At 41.8% G+C, this 21592-nt stretch overlaps 1 protein-coding gene and 1 long non-coding RNA gene across 6 annotated transcripts in view; one reads left to right on the forward strand and one right to left on the reverse strand.

Annotated features, from left to right (window-relative positions):
• Positions 1-14112, reverse strand: part of LOC146344279 (uncharacterized) — a 33370-nt gene extending 19258 nt beyond the window's left edge. The window contains exons 1-3 of the long non-coding RNA XR_014792190.1: positions 14099-14112; positions 11876-11911; positions 2441-2524 (exon numbers count right to left, since the gene is read on the reverse strand). This is a non-coding gene — a long non-coding RNA (uncharacterized LOC146344279). The remainder of the gene's footprint in view (positions 1-2440; positions 2525-11875; positions 11912-14098) is intronic.
• ADGRA3 (adhesion G protein-coupled receptor A3) overlaps positions 1-21592 on the forward strand; it is a 78737-nt gene that overhangs the window by 23546 nt on the left and 33599 nt on the right. For 3 of the 5 annotated variants that reach the window (XM_084857018.1, XM_084857023.1, XM_084857022.1), the window contains 6 exons: positions 1758-1829; positions 2607-2678; positions 4084-4155; positions 4723-4883; positions 6450-6663; positions 10275-10439. In XM_084857018.1, the coding sequence (XP_084713144.1) occupies positions 1758-1829; positions 2607-2678; positions 4084-4155; positions 4723-4883; positions 6450-6663; positions 10275-10439 (756 nt within the window). Of the gene's footprint in view, positions 1-1757; positions 1830-2017; positions 2244-2606; positions 2679-4083; positions 4156-4722; positions 4884-6449; positions 6664-10274; positions 10440-21592 lie in introns of those variants that run through there. The other 2 variants (XM_084857021.1, XM_084857020.1) reach the window with 2 other exon arrangements.

Below are 21592 nucleotides of genomic sequence, written 5' to 3' on the forward strand. Positions count from 1 at the left end.
GCTATAAGCACATTGCTTAGTTCAGGAAACAGTTCGTGGACAATAACTACAACTGTGTCAGAGATAAGTCCAATGATAGTTTCCAGCTGGGGATATCTACAGTTCAGAATACAAGACAAGGTCAAGGGTCATGATAAATCCAGGCAAAAAAACATTCCAGGCAATTCAAGATGTGGTCCAAGAGCAAGTTACAAAACTAGAATTTACACATGCAGGCAGAGATTAGTCCAACATTAGGTTCCACATCGGAATCTCCATGGGCCAAGGCAGACCAAAAATCAAGTGACATGATAAGTTCAGGCAAGGGAGCACTGTGGACTTTTAAAATGACATTCCCAATGCAGCCTTGCCAGCCCTTGCTCCAGCTCCTGGTAACAGTTCCAGGGCAGACTAAAGTCTCAAGTTTATAATTTATAATAACTCCTGGTAAGCCAGTATTTTGGGTCATTAAAATGACCATAAGTCCAGGTGAGAGAGAGAGAACACTGGGCAGTAGAGAGGTTCCCAAGCAGGGCTTCTATGATCCATGCTGTCAGGCAGACTAAGTCTAGGATTAAGGATAGTTCTAGGCAAGTCCTTAACTATACAGGGTTTAAACAGACAAGGGTCCAGATTTGATGGAGAGTCCAGTTGAGAAAGTGCAGTTTAGATGATGGAAAGTCCAGGCAGAAAGAGTTTCAGGCAGAAAAGACAGATGTTCCCAGCAAAGGTTCTGCATCTTTCAATACCAGGGAGTCTAACCCATAAGCCAGCAGTTCATTACAAAAGCATTTCTATTCTGCTTTCTATAGATGCTTCCACTCCCAAGAAACAAGTTTGAAACCCCTGTTTCCTTAACCCAGTTTCCCCTGCTTGCTTGATTCCCATAGGGAGGCTATCAGGTTTCTTAGCTGTAGACACATCGTTCAAGGTTGACACTTGCAGCTGGTCAGGACTGTTCAGTGCCTTCAGCCTACTCCCCTCTGTGAATCCAGGCAGAATTATGCTCTTCCCATTCTGACATTCCTCATCCTGAGCATGCCCCAAACCAGCCCCGCTTGGCCTGCCATCAGATAAGAAACTAGGCTCTCAGGCCCTTGGCTTCTCATGACTGAACAGGGTTCTAAAACATCCCGGTCCACTTCTTAGTCAGATTCTGACTCTAAACTATAGGGCCCACCACTGTCACCACATGTGATGTAACAATGTGGGTTATCCCACATGTATTCCCTTTTTAAAACTTTGAGGCTTGGGTCTAGTACAAAACATACACAAATAAAAATATGGTGATTCTATACACACAGAGAGAGAGAGAGAGAGAGAGATTCTGTCCTGCTTACCCACTCTCTCTTAGTCAAGGAAAGCTGGTATGGAACTGCATGTGTGCCGAGATGACAGCAGGGCTTTGCATTATGGAGATCCCTCTGCACATGGGATCTCCAATTCTCCACATGGGGGAGAATTGTATTACTTTTTTGTTTGAGTTCTGTGGGCATCTGTTGCATCTAACTTGGTTCAGCTGCTTCAGCTGTGAGTCAGGGTAGTAGAGGAAATGTTAACCTCCAAAAAAATAATTGACTGTTTAAGGCTGATATCAAGGAGTAATCTAGGTTGACAATCAGTTGAAAGATTTCATGCTTTCCACATTTTTCTGAAGAAAATATTTAAGAAGTATGTGGTGGTGGGTCTTCCCATATTAGGAAGTGGTTATCTAGCTTGAAAATTCAGTCAGAAGATTACTTTTTTTTTTTACAATATTTTTTTGTCTTTTCAAACAGGGACCTTAAGAACAATCTCATTAGTGTTATAGACCCAGGAGCTTTTGTAGGACTTTCGTCTCTAAAAAGATTGTAAGTATTTATACTTGTTAACTTGGAATTAAGTGAAATGTCAGGAGGTAGAAGTTTACATGTAGCCTGAGCTAAAGCTAGTCTGATAGTTGAAAAAAGACCTTAAGCTATAGGCTTGAAGCCTTTACTTCGTAGTATCTTGTTGCTGTTAGATTTAAATATAGGTTCCCTGTTTTAGAATACAGTGTATAGTTCTTGTTACTCCAACATGAAAAAAAGACTATTTGGAGAAAGCACAGAAAAGGGCAACTAAAATCAGAGTGTTCTGCTTATGAAGAAGTCTCAAGAGCTAAGGCATTTTAAAGGAAAAGAAGCACAATTATTCTTCTCTTCCCTCCCCCATATTTCAGATTATTCCAGAAAGTTGTGTTCACAAGACATGAAAGCTGCAATCCTATACACATGTACCAGACAGTAAGTTCAATTGAACTCAGTGGGACTTACTTCAGAGTAGACATGTATCAGATTGCCCTGTAAGACTGGTATCTTGAATAACCAATTCTTTTAACTATCTATTTCATATTAATTAAAATTATTGCAAGGACATTCCCAAAGTTGGTGCCTTACTTCTGGATTTGACTGCTGGTTTTTTTGTATATGAATTAAATTACCTTATCAGTGTTTAGGTCTGAAGTCCAGTCAGGAATCGTTCAGTAGCTCTGATGGTATCCATAGTATTCACAATCATTGGGCTGCTAGATTAAATAGAATTTTTGTAAGGTACGTATTGTAATGTTGAAATGAAGCAATTTTCCAGATCTTCTCCCTTCTTAACAGAGACTTAACAAACAACCAAATAGGATGCCTGAATACAGATATATTTAAAGGACTTGCAAATCTCATTAGACTGTAAGTATCATCCTCTTAAATATCATTTTTGGTGGGCATATCATTTGAGCTGTTTTCTTATTTCAGTAAACCCTTCAGTAAACCCCACCAATATTGGCAGAGAGTCGGTTGATCAGATAAAGATTGCATTGGGGTGTTCCTCTGTCACTAGTAGAGCTTCAGCTATTGGGCGGTATAGAAATAAATAAATAAATAAATAAATAAAATTTCATTTTGAGGATGTACTACTCTTCATTACTCACCATGTTTTGCTATATACTCTGTCACCTGCATTGCAGCTCATGATTGTTCTTATTGAGAGCCAGTGTGGTGTAGTGGCAAGAGTGTTAGACTGGGAGCCGGGTTCTAGTCCCCACTCAGCCATGGAAGCTCACTGGGTGACTTTGGGCCAGTCACACACTCTCAGCCCAATCTAACTCACAGGGTGGTTGTTGTGAGGATAAAATGGAGAGGAGGAGGATAATGTAAGCCGCCTTGGGTTCCTTGCAAGAGGAAAAAAGGCGGGATATAAATGCAATAAATAAATAAAAATAAAATAAATACACCTTTTGGCAAAAATTATTGGTCTGAGTGAATTTCCTCCTTCTTTTCTTGCCCCCCCCCGCCCCGCTACACATATGCCACATTTTAAATGTGCTAAGAAATTCTCCATGAATCAGTATGTTAGACACTGATGTGCTACCTTATAGTTTGTATTTAGTCCTCAAGCACTAAATGCCTTTTTGTTCAAACATGCACTAGTGATTGGTACAACATAAATGTAGTAATGCTATAAATCCCCAGATCTACCTACCCATATGCAGGAAATTGTGGAACATATACCTAAAATATATTATGCTAGTTTCTGCCCTTTCTGTGTTGTCAGAGTTTGAGAAAATACTGCAATCTGTTTTTCAGTTGTTTCTTGTAAAAATACAGATTTAAAGCATGCTATTGGGGGTGGGAGGTAAGCAAGCACGTTGGTTCTTGGCATGAAGGTACATAGTGTATGTTGAAATGAAGTTTTGCTGAAGATGCTGGAGTTCTCATTTAGTGTTACATTCCATGTGCCATAATATGACTACACCTCTGCAAATTTTCACAGCACTGAGAAATAATGTCCTTGTTGTCAAAACACCACCATTTACACACAAGAGGGAGGCATCAGCAGGCTTGGGGGAACCCCAGGGTTTCTAGAAACATAAAAGATCTCTAGTGGGGGGAAACCCCTCAGGGTGGAGCCCAAAACAGCGCAGTGATGACTGAACATGAGATGCTGACTGACTGTTGAAGAAAAAACAGAAACCTGTGGGAAGGAGGAATTGAATGAAGTTTCTGGAACCCTGACCTAGAGCACTTCACACTGCAGCATTTTTTTTCAAGCCCACTTGTACACATCTAATGTCGGCGTTTTCAAATTTTCTAGGAATCTTTCAGGAAATTTGTTTTCATCGCTTGCGCAAGGAACATTTAATCATCTTACTTCATTGAAGTCTCTGTAAGTACAAATCTGTGTGAGATTTTTTTGTGTAAACTTTAAAGACTCACTAGATTTTGGTGTTAAAATTAAGTGCCGAACATAACCAAATTAAATTTCATTTCATATTATATGAAGGCAATATTTTAGCAGGCACATTAACTTTTCTACTAAAAAAGTTGTCTACTAAAATCTAAAATTCTTTATAAGCACCACTGATGATATTCTAAGCATGTGTAAATCATGCATATCAGTAGCCACTTACCTTGTTGTCAAGTGACCAATAAAAATTACATCCAGATAACTAGGTATGGGAGTTCTGGTAAATAAGAGTGGTTGTTCTTTTAGGCCATTGTATTGCTTCATATGGCTGAAAAAGTGATGCATGGTAAAGTAGGCCAGTAAAAATATCTGTATACTTATTTATAAGGCTGAAATTCATAGTTCAGTATTTTCAGTAATGCAGAGTTGGGCTTTCTCTTTAATACAGATATTTTCAAGCAACTCAGTTATGTACTCTGAATTTATATTTGTTTCAATGGGATTTTGACTCTTTAAAAATGCTATCTGTCCTTTTGTGTGTTCCAGAGAATTTCAGACTGATTATCTCCTGTGCGATTGTAATATGTTGTGGATGCAACAGTGGTTGCAAGAAAGAAATATAACTGTTCGTGAGACCAGATGTGCTTACCCCAAGTCACTGCAGGCTCAACCTATTTTGAGTGTTAAGCAGGGGCTTCTAACGTGTGGTAAGAACACTGCTACCAAATGATGCTGAACGTGTAACACATTATTCTTGGGTTGTTGTTGAAGTGCACATTTTTTTTCTGCTTTCATCTTGATTTGGTGCTTTTCCACTTGTTCTCATGATATTGTTTAGCCAGTGTGCCTAGATATAAACTTAAATGAAACTCCATTTTTTTCAGCATGTGCTATCTAGTAAGTCATAGCTGTTCTCCCTGCTTAAAAAAAGATTATAGGTGACATACCTCAGAGGAACTAACAACAAAGCTATAATTTTCCTCTGAGTAGTGAAAAGTGTATAACTTCCTATGTATGAAGCAGATAATTGTTAATAAATAGATTTTTTTAAAAAAAATCCATATATTAATACAAGAGTGCCAATTAGCTATATAAAATGTGTTGTATATTTTGTATACATTTTGTAATTATAAAATAATACATTTTGTATTCTATTCTTTTTCTCTAGTTCTTAATTATTATTATTTTTAAAAACCATAATTTTGAAATTGGCGTAAATGTTGATGGAACTTGTTAAATAAGATCTGTATCAGATTTCCTATCTGTATCGCTTTCTTGTTGTTAAGGTTTTTTTTTAAAGAATTGACCTAGCATGGTAATTCTTCAGTACCATGCTGAATGTTACCAGTACATCACAGATCCCTGACTAATAGCTGTATGTGTAAAAGGAGGAAAATGCAAAATGAAAAAGTATGTCAGGATGAAGGAACTATTGGTCAGGAGACAGGTAGGAAAGCCAATCTTAAATCGGTCACAAAAAGCATGAAAACTGCTAAGCTTATCAGTAGAGCCTTTTAATTCACCGAAACATGTAGGTAAAGAATTGACCCTTGTTGCACCAACTCAAGGATAATCATTACCAGTGTGGCTATAATCCAGCACAAAGTTGTGTTTATGCAAGACCTCTTGGAACATAGGGCAAAGAGGGATTTGCATGTACTTATATGAGAGAAGGAAAAAGGTTTTCTTCCTCAGAGTACTAGAACTTGGGATCACCTATTAAAACCAATTGGCAACAGAGTCAGGACTGACAAAAGGAAAGCGTTCTTAAATAAATAAATATAATTACATTAAAGAATCCACTACTGCAAGATGGGGTGATGGCCACAAGGTAAATGGCTTTACAAAAGGATTTGACCAAAGGTAGGCAACCTGGTACATTCCAGATGTTTGGACTACATCAGCTCCAGCTAGCATGGCCAATAATCAGGGATCATGGGAGTTTCCATTCAAAACATCTGGAGGGCACCAGTTTGCATAACCCCGGATTAAAGAAATTCATGGAAGATAGCTCTGTCAACAGCTATTAACCATGATAACTAAATAGAATCTCCAAGTCAGAAGGAGATATACCTCTGAATGCCAGATGCTGCGGACAAGCAAGAGAAAGTCATTGAGAGAATCACAACTGATGTATATCCATCCTTCAGACATAACTGTCAGTGATGCACATGTGTTTTGAATTTAGGTTTTAATAATATTAAAATTTATACTGTGATAAATATGGTCTTTCTAAAACTTTGTGCATGTTGTTTTGTTTTAATGGAATACAGATCCCCCTCTGGAATTGCCATCTTTCTACATGACTCCCTCTCATCGTCAGGTTGTATTTGAAGGAGACAGTTTGCCTTTCCAGTGCATGGCTTCATATATTGATCAGGACATGCAGGTTCTATGGTATCAGGACGGGAAGATTGTTGAAACTGACGAATCCCAGGGAATTTTTGTTGAAAAAAACATGATTCATAACTGCTCACTCATTGCAAGGTGAGGTTTTGTCTGTGGTTTCCTCTGCACTTTTCTGGATCACGCTATAAATAAAATGTGTAAAGCAGTAAGATCATAGCAACTTGATTTGACCTAGGAAAAACACCTTCTCTGACATGTTCCATAACTGTCAACTCTAGTCTTTATTTGAACCATCTTCTAAAATTAGTTGCTGAATATTTTTGCAAAGCAATCCCTTGGAGATTCATTCCTTATGCACCTCCTCTCTCTTGGGGATAAAAGCCTACTGGCCATGGCATTGTACAATTGCCACAATTTTCTTGATAAATTGAACTTGACAAATACTGTTTAACATAAAAGCTGATGCTTTTCGCAGTAGAAAGTAAGAAAAGTAGACAAAAACAGTTAGTAGAGCTTCACTGGCTAATACCACTATTCAATACTTTTTAAACAATAAATTGGAGGGTATGTTAGTCAGTCCCCTTCATGGATCACTGCCTTGTTGTGGTGAAGAGGCTTGCATAACTCAGTGAAGCCATAAGCTGTGCCGTGCAGGGTCACCTAAGACAGACAGATCATGGCGGAGAGTTCTGACAAAATGTCCACTGGAGAAGGAAATGGCAACCCACTCCAGTACTCCTGCCAAGAAAACCCCATGGAACGTATCACAAGGCTAAAAGATATGACATTGGAAGATGAGCCCCTCAGGTCGGAATGTGTCCAATATATTACTGGGGAAGAGCAGTGGGAATTTCCAAGTAGCGCCAGAAAGAGTGAAGCAGCTGGGCCAAAGCTGAAAGGACACTCAGCTGTGGATGTGTCTGGTGGTGAAAAGAAAATCCGATGCTGTAAAGAACAATACAATTTAGGAACCTGGAATGTCATATCAATGAATCAAGGTAAGCTGGAGGTGGTCAAACATGAGATGGCAAGATTGAACATCGACATCTTGGGAATCAGTGAACTAAAATGGACAAGCATGGGCGAATTTAATTCAGGTGACCATTGTATCTACTACTGTGGGCAAGAATCCCTTAGAAGAAATGGAGTAGCACTCATAGTCAATAAAAGGGTGGGAAAGCAGTACTGGGGTACAATCTCAAAAACGATAGAATGATCTCAGTACGAAACCAAGGCAAACCATTCATCATCACAGTAATTCAAGTCTGTGCCCCAACCACTGAGGCTGAAGAAGCTGAGGTTGATCGGTTCTATGAAGACCTACAACACCTTCTAGAACTAACACCAAAAAAGATGTCCTTTTCATCTAAGGGGATTGGAATGCTAAAGTAGGAAGTCAAGAAATCACCGGGATAACAGGCAAGCATGGCCTTGGTGTACAAAATGAAGCAGGACAAAGGCTAATAGAGTTTTGCCAGGAGAACACGTTGATCATAGCAAACACGCTTTTCCAACAGCACAAGAGGCGACTCTACACATGGACATCACCAGATGGTCAATATCGAAATCAGATTATGTCCTTTGCAGCCAAAGATGGAGAAGCTCTATACAGTCAGTAAAAACAAGACTGGGAGCTGACTGTGGCTCAGATCATGAGCTTCTTCTTGCAAAATTTCAGCTTAAATTGAAGAACGTAGGGAAAACCACTAAACCATTGAGGTATGACCTAAATCAAGAAGGCCTTCTTCAATGAACAATGCAAAGAAATCTAGGAAAACAACAGAATGGGAAAGACTAGAGATCTTTTCAAGAAAATTGGAGATCTCAAGGGAACGTTTTGTGCAAAGACGGGCATGATAAAGGACAAAGAAGGCAGGGACCTAACAGAAGAAGCAGATGAGATTAAGAAGAGGTGGAAAGAATACGCAGAAGAACTATACAGGAAAGATCTGAATGTCCCTGATAGCCATGATAGTGCGCTCACTGAACTTGAGCCGGACATCCTCGAGAGTGAAGTCAAGTGGGCCTTAGGAAGCATTCCTAACAACAAAGCTAGCGAAGATGACAGTATTCCAGCTGAGCTATTTAAAATCCTAAAAGATGATGCTGTTAAAGTGCTGCACTCAATATGCCAAGACATTTGGAACACTCAACAGTGGCCACAAGACAGGAAAAGGTCAGTTTACATTCCAATTCCAAAGAAGGGCAACGCCAAAGAGTGTTCAAACTACCGTACAATTGTGCTCATTTCACATGCCAGCAAGGTTATGCTCAAAATCCTACAAGCTAGGCTTCAGCAGTATGTGACCCGAGAAGTACCGGAAGTACAAGCTGGGTTTCGAAGAGGAAGAGGAACTAGAGATCAAATCGCCAACTTTTGCTGGATCATCGAGAAAGCAAGAGAATTCCAGAAAAACGTCTATTTCTGCTTCATTGACTACGCTAAAGCCTTTGATTGTGTGGATCACAACAGACTGTGGCAAATTCTTAAAGAGATGGGAGTACCAGACCACCTTACTTGTCTCATGAGAAACCTGTACGAGGGTCAAGAAGCAACAGTAAGAACCGGACATGGAACAACTGATTGGTTCAAAATTGGGAAAGGAGTACGACAGGGCTGTATATTGTCGCCCTGCTTATTTAACTTATATGCAGAGTACATCATGAGAAACACCGGGTTGGATGACTCACAGGTCGGAATTAAGATTGCTGGGAGAATTCTCAACAACCTCAGATACGCAGACGATACCACCCTAATGGCAGAAAGTGAAGAGGATCTAAAGAGCCTCTTGTTGAGGGTGAAAGTGGAGAGTGCAAAAGCTGGTTTGAAACTCAATAGTAAAAAAACTAAGATCATGGCATCTGGCCCCATCACTTCCTGGCATATAGAAGGGGAAGAAATGGAAGCAGTGACAGATTTTATTTTCTTGGGCTCCAAGATCACTGCAGACGGTGACTGTAGCCATGAAATTAAAAGACACTTGCTCTTTGGGAGGAAAGCTGTGGCAAAGCTAGACAGCATAGTAAGAAGCAGTGACATCACCTTGCTGACAAAGGTCCGTATAATCAAAGCTATGGTTTTCCCAGTAGCAACGTATGGCTGTGAGAGCTGGACTGTAAGGAAGGCTGAGCGCCGAAGAATTGATGCGTTCGAACTGTGGTGCTGGAGAAGACTCTTACGAGTCCCCTGGACTGCAAGGAGGTCAAATCAGTCAATCCTAAAGGAAATCAACCCTGAGTGCTCATTGGAAGGACAGATACTGAAACTGAAGCTAAAATATTTTGGCCGCCTAATGCAAAGAGAAAACTCCTTGGAAAAGACCCTGATGCTGGGAAAGACTGAAGGCAAAAGGAGAAGGGGATGGCAGAGGATGAGATGGCTAGATAGCATCACCAATGCAATGAATATGAACTTGAGCACACTCGGGGAGAGAGCAGAGGACAGGAAGGCTTGGCGTACTATGGTCCATGGGGTCACAAAGAGTCGGACATGATTTAACGACTGAACAACAATGTTAGTCAGTAGATTAGTTGTTGCTGTGTTTAGGAAGAGGGTACTTCCCCTACCCCAGTAATGGATACAGTGCCTCTTATTTGTTTTTGAGTTGTCTTTAATGTGTGAGGTTGTTCATTGCTTTCATATGCATGTGCACAAACTAGGCTGAGTAACTTGACTTTCTAAACAGAGCTGACCCTTTAAAAATGGTTTTATGTGATTTTGAATGCTGGTCTTGCCTCTGTCACCTTAGTGCCCTGACCATCTCAAATATTCAGGCTGGATCTACTGGAAACTGGGGATGTCATGTGCATACCAGGCGTGGGAATAATTCAAGGACCATTGACATTGTGGTATTGAACAGCTCTGCACAGTACTGCCCACCGGAAAGGGTTGTCAACAATAAAGGCGACTTCAGGTTGGTGATGACAGCTTTGAAGGAGAATATGTTGGCTGTTCTTATAGACTGCTTCTGAGCTCAAGTGTTACCTGATTCAGTTCTCCTTCCTGATAACAAAGAATGGGTTATCGTAGTTTTCAATTGCATTAGATAAGGAAATGCAGGGCAAGTATCTTTTATTTGGCCTGCTTGTTGGTGGAAAGCTGACATAACACCTTCCGGTTACAATGATCAGAGTATAAGTACAAAACTCCAGAACTTAGGACAATAATTTAGAAGAACACCTGCAATATAATATGATGGTATTAATGTACAATACGTAGCCTCGATTTGACTTGAGCAGGAGATGCTGGAGGGGGCTGAAATGTTTAAACTTTATCCAGAGACATCACTTAGCTTGGAAGGTTTATTTGTTCATTTAATTTGTATATTTGACAACCGGTATGTGTATTGCTATGAAACAATTGTGTTCAGGCAGAGTGCAATAGATGTGTCAGCCAGTATCTATAGCTTAAGAGATAATACTTGCTGTTGGACATTGCACACACTCATCTTCATTTTGTACTTATTTCTTTCTTCACCTTTTCTCATTCTGACCTCTTTGCTGCTGGTCACTCTAACAGTATATTGCCCCTGGAGGGGCCAGCTATAACAATTAGATTCTCTCTGTGTAAAAAGGTAACTCCTTTTTAAAACTTACATCTGTTAGACTTTTTAACAGTGTTACATACTGTGAAGTGAAATAAATAGTCACAGCCATTGTCCTTTACTGATGTTTGTTAGTAGCTATTCCCTTTCATCCCCCCCCTCCCCCATTCAGGATCGTTTTACCCACTATGGTTTCCTATGTGGGTATCATTTCCATGTGGGGAAAACATCCATGCGCCATGATGTGTGAAAATCATAGGGTGCATTCAGTGAAATTCATTGATTTGAATTTTGGGTTTAATAAGACAGCTTTGCACATAGGTCCACAGATAGTTTGCTGAGACATTGATAGCTCAACAGAGGGAACAAAGGATCCAGCTTCCTTCCAATAATCACAAGCTTTTCTTCACCTGGAGGCATTTTCTGCTTGCTAGATTTGAGCTGTGAGTGGCAGTGCAAAAGTCTACAGTAAGATTTATCCTTGAGGATAACTTTTATATAGTCAAAATACATCATAATAGTATTGTATTAGTTATCTAGTCAATAAGATCTGGATCCATTGTCCTGTGTAACTAATTCCACACACCTAAGGGAGATTTGTACTTTGGGTTCTGTAACAGCATCCCTGTGCACACACGTGCACAACACAAATGCATGCGCACCCACAATATAGCATCACCTCTACTGAGATTTCTAAAGCAATTTGTGATATGGGATGGGGGAATGTAGAATTTCAGTGGATATATGGGACTACATAGTTCTTTGGATCTGAGCCATGTCTGTCTTCTTTTAGTTTGGTCATTTACCTGGTGGAGCCTTCTCCATTTGTTGCTATCTCGAGCCTAGAAGTTAAAGAACATAAAAACATTTCAGGTAGTGTTCATTGGAAAAGTGTGCATTGCAATTTAAATCATTTTTAAATACAATTGTGAATTGTTCGTTTTTGGACTCACAATTAGAGGTAAAACCAGATGGCAAAAGCATATTTTTGAGTGTTTTCTATTAAATTAACCTGTGCTGCTCAGTGATTGTTAGGTGTAATTGGATTTTGTCCCTTTGGAATTCATTTGAAGGAAACACAATTTTTGGAAACGTCATTTTATCACGGGGTTCTCTAGAGTTGGGTGTACTGCAAAAGGCAGCATAGAAAGAGCAATAACAAAGAGTTATTTTTCACCTTTTGAGGCCATACGGAAATCAGCATTTGACTTGTAAAGGAAATTATTCTGAGCAGATGGCTATAAATGCACCTAGGAACATTTACCTTTATTGTTCTTAGTTTGGATGGCTAGAGCATAGCTGGAAGTGTCTATTTTGCTTCTGCTTAGAAGTCATTTTATATTGAAGTAGTGGAAATAAAATATCTCTTCTCAAGGAAAAAAATAGTATATTAAGGCAAATAAAGGAATTCATTCATTTTAGTTTGATTGTCCTTTGAAATGTAGAAAAAACACTAGCGTACTATTTACTCAGCATTATACTTTTGTACAACTGCATGTTTTGTGCATCATTCACAAACAGCATCCAGCAAATTGCTATTGTCTCTGTTCTGTGTGACAGAGGTATCCAATAGTGGGCTAGCTTTCCCTACTGCCCAGGAAAATCAGGGAGCATGTGATTTAGATCTTTGTTCTAGGATCTAGAGCCAGCTGTCTCTTCCCTCAGTTCTTTCCTGCTTTTCAGCTGTCAGGATTCCTGGTCCCTCAAGCACACACACTCAGGCAATCTGACACCGGACACCCAAATCAGTGAGGCTTCTTTATTGCAGAAAATCCCATGGCCAAAGCTTAATGGTTACACTCTTTTGAAATCATATAGCTGATGGTCAGTAGGTACAGGCCCTAAGTAATTCCAGAACAGTCAAAAGCTAAACACTACCACCATGACTGAGATCCTTATCAACATGGTTTCCCTGTTGCCATCTCCACGGCTCTGAGCACAAGGGAAGGGACTTGGGATTCCTGGCTTATCCAATCCAGGCAGTCCATACACACAGTTCCAAACTGCAGACAAGGAATGAGAATGATTCCTGGAATGATCCCTCCCAGGCAACCAAAGGGGCAGATTCTAGGAAGGCCTAACAAAACCACACCCACAGAGAGTTAGTCCAACTTTGAAGGTTTTGTTGATAACTCCAGTCTACATGGTCAAGGCCTATCAAATCCAAGAGTAAAACCCACACAAGCAAAGAGTTCCACTCCATAGCTTGTGCCTTGGTAACTCCACGCTGCATGAGTCCAGACAGAGAAATGTCCAAGAGTGAAGATCAAACCCAGCCTGACGGCCACAGCTAACAAGACAGATAAACCACCAAACAAGAGTTCAAAGTCTATGAAAAGCATCACAGTACTTTTCATCGCAAGTCCTTAGCAATCCAAAATTCCAATTCAAAGGAGAGTCCATGTGCAGAGTACCCCCAGGGGCTCAGACAACGGTGAATCCAAACAGAGAGGGTTTCAGGCAATGAAGACTAGATGTTCCTAGCAAAAGCTCCTCGCCCTTGCATCATATTAAAAGGGGAAAGCGTGACTGTAAGACTCCTCCTCCAGACCCCTTGACAGACAAGGGCTTTTGGCCTTTCAACAAAGCCCCTGTCTAAACAGCGCATCACTTATCAGCCCTCCAGCGGTGACACTTCAACCTGTGTGACCCTTCTGCAAACCCCACCCCACCTCTGTCAGGTTCTCACGGACAGCTTCCAGCCTCCCTGCCTGCCAAGGCCAGACCAGCAGGTGGATAGGGAGTTGGGTGACTCCCCCTGGCTCCGGTCTGAGAACACCAACAGAGATAAGCTCACACAGATTCTGACATTCCAGAGGCTGAATAGGCCCAGGCCCTTCCAGGCTACTTCTAATCAAATCTTAGCTATAAACTACAAGGCCCACTGCAGTGCTGGAGTTGGGCCCTGACATCACCCAAGACAGTGATACTTGTTAGCACTACAACCTGCTTCTCCTACAACTGTTTTTTTCCCCCCTCTCTCTTAAAAGAACCTCCCTGTTTCTTAACAGCTTTCCTTAGGATCTTACCACCGTCTCACTTGTTTTCCTTCTGCTATAACCCCCGCACCCCACCCCCTCTTCTCAATATTCTTTGGTTTCTCTTTCACTTTCCGCTCTGTTCTCTCCAGGGTATTACTGGAGAAAAAGACTTACAGGATCTGTAGGCAAAAAGACAAAGTTATCTGACCAGTATAACTGTGTGGTAAGAAATAAACAGAATACCTCAAAGGCCTTTTGAGGGACTCTGGCTGAGAATACCCTCAACAAGCCCGGCTGTTTTTGCAGCCCCCTCCCCCCCGCCACCACCAAATTTGTCATGGTGGCAAACCCCCACTCCCCAAATTCTGCAAAAAAAATAAGGGGACCGTGCACCTTGTTTCCTTTCAAACTGGGGTGGCGGGGTGAGGGGGAAACATCTGCTGCTGCAGCAATTTCAGCAGGGGAGGGATGTGGCCCCCAGTGGGTTCCAGGTGGGGCAATACAGCTCACAACCCCTGGATGTTGCCCACTCCTGCTCTACAACAAATGGAGCCCTCTCTATGGCCTATTCTTACCAGCAACTGCTGCTTTGGGGCCTTCTAGCTGCTAAGTCCCACCAGGAGACAAGTCAGCAATTCCTTCCCTAGACAACTAAAAGAGAACAAGCAGGGGAATGCTATCTGGAGAGTCTTTCCTCTTCTGCTCCTTTTTGTGCCAAAATGCGGTAGTATTTTGGCAGCAGCAGCAATACAAATCTATCTCAGACCACCACATAGTAATGTTTAATAGAGAGCAGCAGCCAAGCTCCTCTCTCTCATTCGACAGAGACTCAGATCAGCCTTGTTCTTCAAACATTACCAGACTGTGCAAATTTGAAAGGAACCCTGAGGGACCTTCTTTCTTTACTGAGGATGGCAACCCAGGGGTTCCACAGCAATTCTTTGAGGATCAAGTTGATCATATCCAAAGATCAAACAGAGTGTTATCAGTAACCTACTGATCAGCTGCTACAGCAGGTCAAACTGAAATGCTCTCAGAAACAGAGGAGGAAGAATATTTCTTCTTCAGACTCCGTCGTGTGTGTGTGTGTGTGTGTGTGTGTGTGTGTGTCCAGCTGCTGCCTCCAAAAGCAGACTTCTAAGGTCAAGGTCCTGTAAAAATTCAAAGCCTCTGCAAAACATTCCAGGTCAACTGCTCTCCATTTCTTGGAGGAATAAAGCTGAGATTTTCTTGATCCCCACATGCCCTCTCAGAAAACCCCCACACATATAGAGAGTGGGAGGCAGATGCTGAGTCCACTAGATCCTGCATGATTTGCTGCTGTGACATGCAAACTGACCCTCTCTTTTACTGCTGTTCCTACCATCCTTCTGCTTCAGACCTCAGATAGGTCCTGGCACATGTTGGATGTACAAAGGGCACTAAAAATGTACATCTGCCACACCTTCAGGCGCAATGATATACTACTCTTCACCTCCTTTACCCCACTTCTCTGGGAACAGGAAAATAAGCTCCACCATAGCTAGGTAGTTAGAGGACTCTATCACCATAGCACAGGAGTCTCAACACCTGCCATAGCACTACCTACTCCACCACCTCAGCAGCTGCTTCTACAGCATTCTCTACTAATACGCCTATTGCAGAGACTTGTAGGGCTGCCACTTGGACTACACCAAACACTTGCACTGGACACTACAGGTTAGATACCTTTGTATCTGCAGAGGCAGCCTTTGGGGAAAAGGTGCTACAGCACATTCGCCCCCCATCATTGTCTCAGCTCTTATATTTTTTCCCCCCATCCTAGGTGTCGGGTTAGTTAAGGCACACTTAACTAGTTAAGGATGCGTCCCTTACACCAAACACAGAACCAAACATTGGACGCTTAATGTGAAGGTTGCTTCTGGTTTGTGACAGGCATTCAGACCACACCCTATTCTGATGGGTGGCTGAGTTACACATAGCTGAGCCAAATTCAGGAGTTTTTCTCAATGTATCACTTCTAGCTCATGCTCTAGTTTCTGCCTGGTTTGCTTCTTATTGGGTGGGGAATTCCTCCTCTCTCTCCATCCTAACTCTTCCTCACCAGAACTAAGGACATTTCCAATTACACTGTGTCTCAAGTACAGCCATAGATGGAACTGGAGGTGGAGTCATTTGGAATCGAGTGTTGAACCAAGATTTAGGTCATATGATCCCTGCTTTTCCTGGGCACTACGTAGGGAGTTAACCCACTATTAGATGCCTCTGTCATGTTGTTGTTCAGTCATTAAGTCGTGTCCAACTCTTCGTGACCCCATGGACCATAGCACACCAGGCCTTCCTGTCCTCCGCTCTCTTCTGGAGTGTGCTCAAGTTCATATTCATTGCATTGGTGATGCTATCTAGCCATCTCATCCTCTGCCGTCCCCGTCTCCTTTTGCCTTCAATCTTTCCCAGCATCAGGGTCTTTTCCAGGGAGTTTTCTCTTCACATTAGGTGGCCAAAATATTTGAGCTTCAGCTTCAATATCTGTCCTTCCAATGAGCAGTCAGGATTGATTTCCTTTAGGATTGACCGATTTGACCTCCTTGCAGTCCAGGGGACTTGTAAGAGTCTTCTCCAGCACCACAGTTCGAAAGTATCAATTCTTCGGCGCTCAGCCTTCCTTATAGTCCAGCTCTCACAGCCATACGTTACTACTGTTACTGTTGCTTCTTGACCCTCGTACAGGTTTCTCAGGAGACAGGTAAGGTGGTCTAGTACTCCCATCTCTTTAAGAATTTGCCACAATTTGTTGTGATCCACACAAAGGCTTTAGTGTAGTCAATGAAGCAGAAATAGACGTTCTTTTGGAATTCTTTTGCTTTCTCCATGATCCAGCGAAAGTTGGCGATTTGATCTCTGCCTCTTCGAAACCCAGCTTGTACTTCCGGTAGTTCTCGGTTCACATGCTGCTGAAGCCAGCTTGTAGGATTTTGAGCATAACCTTGCTGGCATGTGAAATGAGCACAATTGTACAGTAGTTTGAACACTCTTTGGCATTGCCCTTCTTTGGAATTGGAATGTAAACTGACCTTTTCCTGTCTTGTGGCCACTGTTGAGTGTTCCAAATGTCTTGGCATATTGAGTGCAGCACTTTAACAGCATCATCTTTTAGGATTTTAAATAGCTCAGCTGGAATACTGTCATCTTCACTAGCTTTGTTGTTAGGAATGCTTCCTAAGGCCCACTTGACTTCACTCTCGAGGATGTCCGGCTCAAGTTCAGTGAGCGCACTGTCATGGCTATCAGGGACATTCAGATCTTTCCTGTATAGTTCTTCTGTGTATTCTTTCCACCTCTTCTTAATCTCATCTGCTTCTTCCGTTAGGTCCCTGCCTTCTTTGTCCTTTATCATGCCCGTCTTTGCACAAAACGTTCCCTTGAGATCTCCAATTTTCTTGAAAAGATCTCTAGTCTTTCCCATGCTGTTGTTTTCCTCGATTTCTTTGCATTGTTCATTGAAGAAGGCCTTCTTGTCTCTCCTTGCTATTCTCTGGAACTCTGCATTCAGTTGGCTATATCTTCCCGTTTCTCCCTTGCTTTTTGCTTCCCTTCTTTCTTCAGCTACTTTTAAAGCTTCATCAGACAGCCACTTGGCTTTCTTGCATTTCTTTTTCTTTGGGATGGATTGAGTTGCTGCCTCCTGAACAATGTGACAGACCTCCGTCCATAGTTCCTCAGGCACTCTGTCTCTCAGGTCTAATCCCTGAAATCTATTCCTCACCTCCACTGTATATTCATAAGGGATATGATTTAGGTCATACCTGAATGGTTTAGTGGTTTTCCCTACGTTCTTCAATTTAAGCTGACATTTTGCGACAAGAAGCTCATGATCTGAGCCACAGTCAGCTCCAGGTCTTGTTTTGACTGACTGTATAGAGCTTCTCCATCTTTGGCTGCAAAGGACATAATCAATCTGATTTCGATATTGACCATCTGGTGATGTCCATGTGTAGAGTCGCCTCTTGTGCTGTTGGAAAAGCGTGTTTGCTATGATCAGCGTGTTCTCTTGGCAAAACTCTATTAGTCTTTGTCCTGCTTCAATTTGTACACCAAGGCCATGCTTGCCTGTTATCCCGGTGATTTCTTGACTTCCTACTTTAGCATTCCAATCCCCTATGATGAAAAGGACATCTTTTTTTGGTGTTAGTTCTAGAAGGTGTTGTAGGTCTTCATAGAACCGATCAACCTCAGCTTCTTCGGCCTCAGTGGTTGGGGCATAGACTTGAATTACTGTGATATTGAATGGTTTGCCTTGGATTCATACTGAGATCATTCTATCATTTCTGAGATTGTACCCCAGTACTGCTTTTCCCCCCCTTCATGGATCACTGCCTTGTTGTGGTGAAGGGGCTTGCGTAACTCAGTGAAGCCATAAGCTATGCCGTGCAGGGCCACCCAAGATGGACAGGTCATGGCACGACTGAACGACTGAACAACAACAACTGCTTTTCCCACCCTTTTACTGACTATGAGTGCTACTCCATTTCTTCTAAGGGATTCTTGCCCACAGTAGTAGATATAATGGTCGCCTGAATTAAATTCGCCCATGCTTGTCCATTTTAGTTCGCTGATTCCCAAGATGTCGATGTTCAATCTTGCCATCTCATGTTTGACCACCTCCAGCTTACCTTGTTTCATTGATCTGACATTCCAGGTTCCTAAACAATATTGTTCTTTACAGCATCGGATTTTCTTTTCACCACCAGACACATCCACAGCTGAGTGTCCTTTTGTCTTTGGCCCATCTGCTTCACTCTTTCTGGCGCTACTTGGAAATTCCCTCTGCTCTTCCCCAGTAGTATATTGGACACCTTCCGACCTGAGGGGCTCATCTTCCAGCGTCATCTCTTTTAGCCTTGTGATACGTTCCATGGGGTTTTCTTGGCAAGAATACTGGAGTGGGTTGCCATTTCCTTCTCCAGTGGACCACATTTTGTCAGAACTCTCTGCCATGACCTGTGCATCTTGGGTGGCCCTGCACAGCATAGCTTATGGCTTCACTGAGTTACGCAAGCCCCTTCGCCACAACAAGGCAGTGATCCATGACGGGGGCCTCTGTCATACCAAGCCAATAATGAACCTTCACAGTGTTCCTGATCTGAATGTACTGGCCATCAGTTTAACTGAATGATTCCTAAGTTCTAGTATTGTATGCAAAGAAGAAAAAATCTTTCCCATTTTTCACCCCACCCTCTCCATAATTGTATAAAGCTTTATTGTCTCCCTCCTTTTAGTCTTTTATCCATACTTTGAAACTCCCAAATGTGTTACCCTTCCTTCATAGAGAAGGCAGAAGGTGTTCCAATTCCTTGATCATTTTGGTTGCCCTTTTTTAGTTTTTAAAGTTGTCCATGCTGAAGTGCAATTAATAACATTGTAAAGGTTTAGAATAATAAATCAATATTATAAATAGTCTCTTGGATTTTAAGACAAGTACCAAAATACAATAAACACATGAGTGTTTTCCGATGTTACCATTGATTTTCAATGATAAATGGAATCTGTCTTGAGGGCTTACATACAGAATGGAATTAAAAGATTTATATCCAATAAGATGGTTAAACTGGTAGTTTCAGTCATTCACAGGCAAACACCCTGGAAGAAATAGTAGTTGAGAGAACAGTGGGTCAAGAAAGAAAGGCAGACCTGTAAGGTGTTGAACTTAATGGAAAGACTAGCCTTAAATTCCTCACCATAAACATTTTCTGTAGAATGTTGGAAGAGGCTCATTGAGTACTTTAGCTAAACTTGCATGTTGCTTCATTGAGAATCACTTGCTCAGTGCTTTTAGATCCAAAAGAGAAAAACACAAGTATTTCCCCCCAGAAAAATAATATCAGGTTCTGTGAGGTCTCCATTCACAACTATTTTGGGGTTGTGTGGCTGGGAGGAAGGGAGGAAGTAGGTAGAAGAAGGGGTTGTGTCGCCTCAGGTAGACCGTTACATGATTTGGGAATAAATATGTCTCAATTTGGCAATTTCCACCAGGGCACTTCTGCACATAATTGATAATGAAGATGTGGTGGGAGCAGTCCTATGGCCACCATAGCTAGGGCTCCCACCTCGGTTCCCAGAAACCCCACTCCCCGCCCCCTCACAGCCAGCGCAGTTCTCTCTGTGCTTGGAAACGGGGCGTGGAGACGGGGGAAAGGGGGCAGACCTGGGGAGGGGAGGAGACATTGGATCTCCAGGCTCCTTCCCTCCTGCTCCCCGCCTGCTTCGAATACAGGCGAAATTGCCCGTCTTGGCAAAAGAGGATAGGATGGCACCCTAATTTTATATACAGATGAAAATGCGTTACAGTCTTCTAAAGCAAAAAAAAGGGGATGGGGAACTGGTGCCTCTCTGAAGTCACATTGATTTTCAGTGTAATCCTATGCATACTTGTTCGAAAGTAAGTCATAATGGTTCAGTGGGAATTACTCCCAACCAAATATATGCGCATAGGATTGCAGACTTAAATTTTTAAAGGAACTGTTTCAGATAGCTCATGTTACCTCTGATTACCTTCATTGTTACACTTTGCTTTGTCTGACTGTCCTTTCGTTTATTAAACAAAAAGATGTGAGGGCAAAGATGTGTACTTCTTCAATGGTCAAGTAATTAAATTAAGTTTCTGTGTTATGGCATTGAGAGATTAAACATATTTTCCACAGGGGTTTTAAGCTCTTTAACATAATCCCTTGAATAATGTTTGTCCCAGTTCTGAGAGAAGTCAAAGTGTTTGATACTCTATTTGACAAGTACAGTTTATTATTGTGACTTGAATTACAGTACTGTCTTATTTCACTTGTATTAAATTACTGCAAAGATGATAGAAGAATAAGATAAATATATCTTACCCAACAAAAAAGGGTCTTAAAGAACTGCTTAATTCCAAGGAAACTTTTTTAAATATAATCTGTTGTTCTTTGCCAATGTACTGTGAATACTTTCTTGATAAAATTCTTTTCAGTTAAAATCAAGTGTCACTTGTCTGACCACCAGCAACTAGACTAAGGGAAGTGAATTTAACCACCCTTTCCTCCCCATGGCAGCCCCTCTGCCCCTGAAAATGCTACACAGAGGGTCAGGGCACCCTGCTGAATGAGATGGACTCTGGGGTGGGGGAAGGGAAAAATCAGATAGAGACATTTGCTGTGAGTGGAACTCCACTCATGGAAAGTACCTCCACCCAATTTTGGAGGATCTCCCGTTGCCCCCGGCCTGCAACCCACCCCAGTTAGCAGGATCCTCTAATCCTCTTTTTAGCATCTGGAGGGGCTGCCATGGGAAAGAGGGTATGGGGAAGTCTGCTTCTGGCAGCCTAGATCTTGTGCCTAAATCTGGATTCCACCCAATGTCATTTTAATTTGTGCTCAGAACATCCTCCTCCTACTGCTCTTGAGGTTGCAAGCAAGTCTCCCTAATTAATACTGAGCACACATACCTTTGTCCCCCCAAACACCCTCCAAGTTTAAAAAGCAGCTTGCTGTGTCAGGCAAGGTTCTTGCAGGTGTGTTGCCTCTCTGAGCAATG

Source organism: Heloderma suspectum, chromosome 5 (assembly GCF_057233095.1).
Source record: "Heloderma suspectum isolate Gila_16-S chromosome 5, 16-S_ref, whole genome shotgun sequence".
Classification (NCBI taxonomy): Eukaryota; Metazoa; Chordata; class Lepidosauria; order Squamata; family Helodermatidae; genus Heloderma; species Heloderma suspectum.